At 28.1% G+C, this 6083-nt stretch overlaps 1 protein-coding gene across 2 annotated transcripts in view; it reads left to right on the top strand.

Moving 5' to 3' along the window:
* LOC131849363 (glucose transporter type 1) overlaps nucleotides 1-6083 on the top strand; it is a 30077-nt gene continuing 23994 nt past the window's right edge. Inside the window, exons 1-3 of one of the 2 annotated variants that reach the window (XM_059199435.1) lie at nucleotides 1-91; nucleotides 4924-4984; nucleotides 5879-5980. In XM_059199435.1, the coding sequence (XP_059055418.1) occupies nucleotides 5893-5980 (88 nt within the window). In that variant the 5' untranslated portion in view covers nucleotides 1-91; nucleotides 4924-4984; nucleotides 5879-5892. Of the gene's footprint in view, nucleotides 92-4923; nucleotides 4985-5878; nucleotides 5981-6083 lie in introns of those variants that run through there. The other variant, XM_059199436.1, reaches the window with a different exon arrangement.

Genomic DNA, 6083 nt, shown 5'->3' with positions numbered 1-6083 from the left:
CCGTTCCACAGTACGGACTTCTCCATATAATATCGTTTCAAAAAATTTAATTTAAATCAGTAACTTGAAACTATTTCAATTAGGAACTGTGGTAAGTCAATTTTATTTCACAATGACATTAAATATTTAAACGAGTTGAATTTAATTTAAATTAGTTTTCGAAATGAACTCGCAGTTAGTTATTCCAAAGTTCCGCGTTTGCATTTATGGTGATATGGGACTTGTAAAATTTCACTGAGAATATTTTTTTAAATTCAATAATAAATTTAAATTGAATAATATATTTAAAACTTCTTATTTCAGGTTTTAATATTGTTCTTGTATAAATATTCATCAAACTTTTGAAAGAAGAAAAACTTTAAGTTTTACATGTGATTTTTATAAAAAGATTTGTCAAATTTAAATCATTTTTGATGATTTTAATTGAAATTACTCTCGTTTTAGAATAAGTGTATGTATTATTTAAAATTAATATATTTTTAATTATATATTTCAGGTTTTAAAATAATTCTTGTATAAATATACAACATACTTTTAAAAGGATATCTTAAAAAAGCTTTAGTTTTTCAAGTGCTTATTATAAAAAATTATATCAATTTTAAATAAATTTTAATGAATTTAATAGAAAATACTCTAATATCAAATTTAGAGGAAGTGAATTTATATTTCAAGTTTCAGCATTATTCTTGTATTTGCAAATAAATATTCAACAAGCTTTTAAAAAATATTTCAAAGAACTTAATTTATTCATGTGTGTTTTATAAATATATGTCAATTTTAAAATTAGATTTGATGATTTTAATTGAAATTACTCTCGTTTTAGAACAAGTGAATTTATTATTTCAATTAGTTTTTTTATAAATATAGTATTTCATAGAAACTATATCATGACATAGAAATTTTGTTAAGGAAATTTTTTATTTATTGTTATTGTTGTTAACAATATTTTTTTTATAATTTATTACTTTAAATTTAACTTTACTATTTTTAACTATGTGTAACCAATTATACAATTTTATGTAATTAAAATATTTTTTATAAAAGATGCACTAGTTTACATAAATATAAAAATAATTTTCCAACATGTATTGCGTAGCATATAATTTCTGTTTATATATTTTATTTCATTAAACTGTTAATATTTTAGTGATATTTCAATAACATTGATGCGCTATTAATGAAATAACCTCAAATAAAAAAAAATATAATGAATAACATGCGACGAACAAGAATGTGAAAAAAAAATTGACTTTTTAAATTTAGCGACGGTAAATGTAGCCTTTATAGAGCATCTCTCTCTCTGTAATAAAATTTTAAAATATTGTACTGTTAAATTATGCTGTGTGAGCTTTTATTAGGAAGTGCATTTATTATGTTTTAATGATACATTCAACACTTTGCTCTTTTTATATTTTACTGTTACTACATGTTTCTAAAGTTTGTCCTCCGTCGGATTCTATATTTCCATTGTATGAAATTTCAGTGCGAGATTTTTTACGCGCTGATTGGTTTTCCACGTATTCGATATTTGCGGTACAAGAAACTCGACGGATAGTTATTCTTTTCAACCGATTCCAATATGAGAAATATTTCAATTTTATATTGAATCTTCGTGTCTATTTACTCGTCTTGTAGGTAGTACCTACTACTTGTACTTATTTCATAGCAAGAATAAATAAAGTAGATTGACAGTTACAAAATAAAATAATATTTACGAAATATTTTAAGTACTGTTTTTTAATTATATATATTTGTCTTAAATTGATTATTCGATAGTTTCGTTTAACAGAGTCACTGAAAAGAAATATCTGTTTAATAAATATGATTAAAAAAAAATTAAACATAATAAACGTGTATGTAAATGTAAAAATGTAATCTGTATATATGGATATCGAACAATAATCGAGTTAACAGTGTAGCATACCTTTTGCCACGTACGAAAATATGTATGTTTTTTAAATTCATAAAATTATTGAAATCTGTAACTATGTTAAAATCTGGACGTCCGGAATTCTGTACAGTTTAATTTCCGTGAATACAAATGTAGTAAATCAATGCATGACCCAGTTGTCTTTGTTCCCTTTAAACATGTTGTTTTTGCAATTTTATTTTACAAAATATATTCCAATATTCATTTTATTCGTAAACGTTCAGTTATAATCATATTATCTGCTTGTTCAAAGTGTAGTCGTTACGATTGATGTTTTAAACATTAATATTTAAACATTTTTAATCACCGTATAATACGCGTACAAAACGCCGATAGGAGGAATATTTTATTAAAAATGGACTTTATATTCAACTTAAATTTATGAAATGAAAAAGGAACCATATCGGGGATCAATGTAGTGATATGTATTATCTCAAAAAACGCAGTTAGAAAATAACGTTTATACTTAGAATTAAGAAAAACTAGATGATAACAAAAAAGTTGTTGTAATTCTCTCCACCAATAACATTTATATCTCTTTTAAAGTTAGCCCAATATTTACTCACATATAAAATAACATTGAATTGTTACAACAATTCAGTGTTAATTAAATAAATTAAGTTAAGAATTAAGTAAGAAATAGTCTTATTAGAAATCTGATATTATTCTAAAAATTTATTTCATATCCGATTTAGAAACTGTGTTGTTTTATCAAATACAGCTATTTCATCTTTTCACAGTAACCGAATAAACTGAAAAAGAATATTATAGCATATTTACTCGTATATTGATATATATATATATATAATATGCAAATACCTCGGGTAATATAAAATGCTGTTTGTTGAAGCATATATTCACTATAATAGTTTTCAACGACTTAAATTTAATAACCTTGTAACGTAGGGAAATAAGTAAAATATAAAATAATGGAAAACGCAATATATCAATATATAATGCATCGCCATTAGTATTTGCCGGCCAAGCTCTTCGTTTTTTTCATAGCCGCAACTTGTAATTATCTATTTGAAACGTTGGAAGCTTATCCACATTTTTACAGTGCCAGTTATTATTTCACTAAAATAACATACGGAAATGTGGATATTAAATTGTTCGTACTGTAAACAAAAATGCGCAATATTAATTTATACTTATTGTAAAAACTTCGCTGAGAAATTTTTCATTTCCGACATATGAGTATGGCTATATTTACTACTTCGTATCAGGTTCTTTATGCGCTTAGTAACAGGAATGCTACTTTTTATTTAAATTGTGAACCTGTAGATTTAGATGTGGAACAACATTTTTTGTAAATACACTGCACTACTAAAATGTAATGAAACTAACGTACTTAGGAAAACAGTCGGATTAACACAAACATAATCTTGAATACAAATGTTAGGATAGTACTGGTATCGTAGCCGCGACCATTAGAAAGTACGGCAGTATGGTAAATCATTACAATGACGACGTTATTTATACACATATTATGAAACTTACGCATTCAAAGTTTCGCATAATTTTCATGCATTTCATTATCATTAATCGAATATTGAATATAGAATTATATTAATATAGACCTGGCAACTCGGTCAAACTGTTGCTAACCACTGACAAGTCTGAGCGGTAATTTGTAGAAACACAATTATAAAATTCAGTGAAACTTACTTACACAAAATTGGTTTCGTGAATTATGATTTCCTGGAATGGGCAAAGCTTTATAGAATAATCCGAGTTACTTGTACCTACTCGTATAGTATTACCTAATAGCTACAGGTAAAGCGTGGTAAAAGCCACCGTAACATTGTGTATTTTATGACGGTAAATATCTATCTTTACGTCATGTCCTTTATGGAGTAAGCAAATAACGAGCGTACAGGGTTCTATCGTTACCTATGTATCATGATAGTCTGTCTCTTTGTACACTCCGATGATAGACTAAATTAATACGAGCGACAGCTACATACTCGCCCGCTGCTAAGTTAAATTCAAAAGCAGTAATATTCTCTGCGAAGAGCTGTCACGTTTTTATAATGTAATACTGTAATGTAGTTGGACAATTATAACTACTATAATATATAACAGTGATATATCAATTTTTTTTATTGAAACAAGTAAAAAATAATACCTATTAAAAATATCAAATTAAACAAAGTATATGTAGATACCATTTTTAAAAAGTAAAAACTGTCCCAATAATTCAGTAAATGCCTACCTTTACTCTAATAAGTAATCTAGTTCCGCGCAGACACGCGAGTGCCTAGGCGGGGCGGCCACTTTGTATGCCTTCACAATTCCATTGCCGTTTGTCTAAATGCAAAATGAATAAAACATATTTAAAACGAATCACGATAATGAATAATGTTATTATTTTTCCATAATAAGTTCAATCATAATGGATAAAAATAAAATTAAATAAAAAAAGGTACTTAATAAATTAAAATACGTATAGTATTGTATTTTATATGACGTTATTTTATTTCTCGTGCACTTCTCAGCAAAGCCGTTAGATTTTGACATGTTAGAAATATCATAGAAGTATTTAAAAATAACTAGTGATTTTGTACAATGTCAATCCAAAAGGCAATGACTATTTCAAAATTCATTTGAAAGTTCAAATAATTGTACAAAAATTGAAATTTTATTTTCCGAAATTTATAACAGTAACTTCCTTGTTAAATGTAATTTATAAAAAAAAAAACTCACTAAAGATAGCGCTCACCACCCTAGGTGACGAAAGAGTTGGTTGCAATTCCACACTGAATAATTGCAGCGATTTGCTGTGCTAGGATCGAGAGAAGATTCTGTTGTCACCAACTAGAGCGCACTTCTTCACTGCTATTTCATTGCTGAATTTTTAAACATTGTGGGGCAAAAATATTAAATGTTGCAGAGAATATTGTATTTGAACTAAATTTGGGTTAATCATTTTACTATTAAGTTAGTACTCAAAAAACCGTATTTGTAACTTAAATATTTTTTCTTTGTTTCAGACACGATGTCGTCGATTAGGTTGCCGTCGGTCATAGTCAAATGACAATAACTAGATTAAAGGTAAATATTACTTAAAGGTAAGTAAACATCTAAAGTAGTCGCATTACCTTTTCTCAGTATTTCTTATCCTGTGAGGTAAGCTTATATTATTCGAACGACACAGTCGAACCTTTTGACATTGTCGGTACTTTAAATAATGTAGATGTACTGTGTATTACTGATATTTTTTTATTATTATCATGTAAATCTTGCCGCGAAATAGAAACGAGCTGTTTTTCATGAAGAAATTTTAGTCACTACTGGAGTATTGGAGATCTACTAACGTAATATAAAGGATGTGTAATATTTTTTTAAGATTTAGGTTAGGAAGAAGAGCGAAGAGCGTATTATATATGTATAGCAAGGTGATGGAATACACTTGTAGTCTTCGTAGCCGCTTACCAGTATTTGCCTTTTGGAACAAAAGTGATAATATTTACTCTACGAATTTTGATTACAGGCCAAAGCACACAGAGGATACGCATGTCGTAGATAATAAATTATGTACATATTTATTTTAAGTACTAAATTCTCGAAACTAATATTATTAATTCATGAAGATACGAGTACTTTACATTAAGCCGTAATTGATTTTGATTGCGTTCTCGGTATCAAACCAATAGGCAATGCTGATTTTAATTACAGGTGGGATTTAATTTGATCATTAAGCAAAATAATATTATGCAATTGAAAATCATTGGTAGTAATAAATGTATGTGTCGGTATGTTAATGACTACAGTATATATAAGTATTCCATTTATTAATATGTACATATGTCACAGACGAGCATCACGAAGGTAGGTGGCATAAAACGGCCCACACACGACACTACAATCAAGGACCTACACAGGCGACTGATTACAGTGGCATGTGTAGGTCGTTTTACTGTAATAAATAGTCACGACCGATTTCAGTGTCGGGAGCGCTCATGAGACAGTCGTGTCATCGTCTGCTTGAGCACCAACAAGCGGGAGGGGACGAACCTCCTCTGTACACACCCATCGACCAAATTTCAGGTAAATATCTTCAAATATCAAATATTTGTATTAATACCAATTAGCATTAGGTTTATGTCCAAAACACATAACATCTTCTCTCAAAAGAGCGTTTGACAGTAGG

Source organism: Achroia grisella, unplaced genomic scaffold, assembly GCF_030625045.1.
Source record: "Achroia grisella isolate CSIRO2021 unplaced genomic scaffold, CSIRO_AGI_Agris_v1 utg640, whole genome shotgun sequence".
Taxonomy (NCBI): domain Eukaryota; kingdom Metazoa; phylum Arthropoda; class Insecta; order Lepidoptera; family Pyralidae; genus Achroia; species Achroia grisella.
Note: the sequence above shows the minus strand (reverse complement) of the source record. Positions and strands in the feature narration are given on the sequence as shown.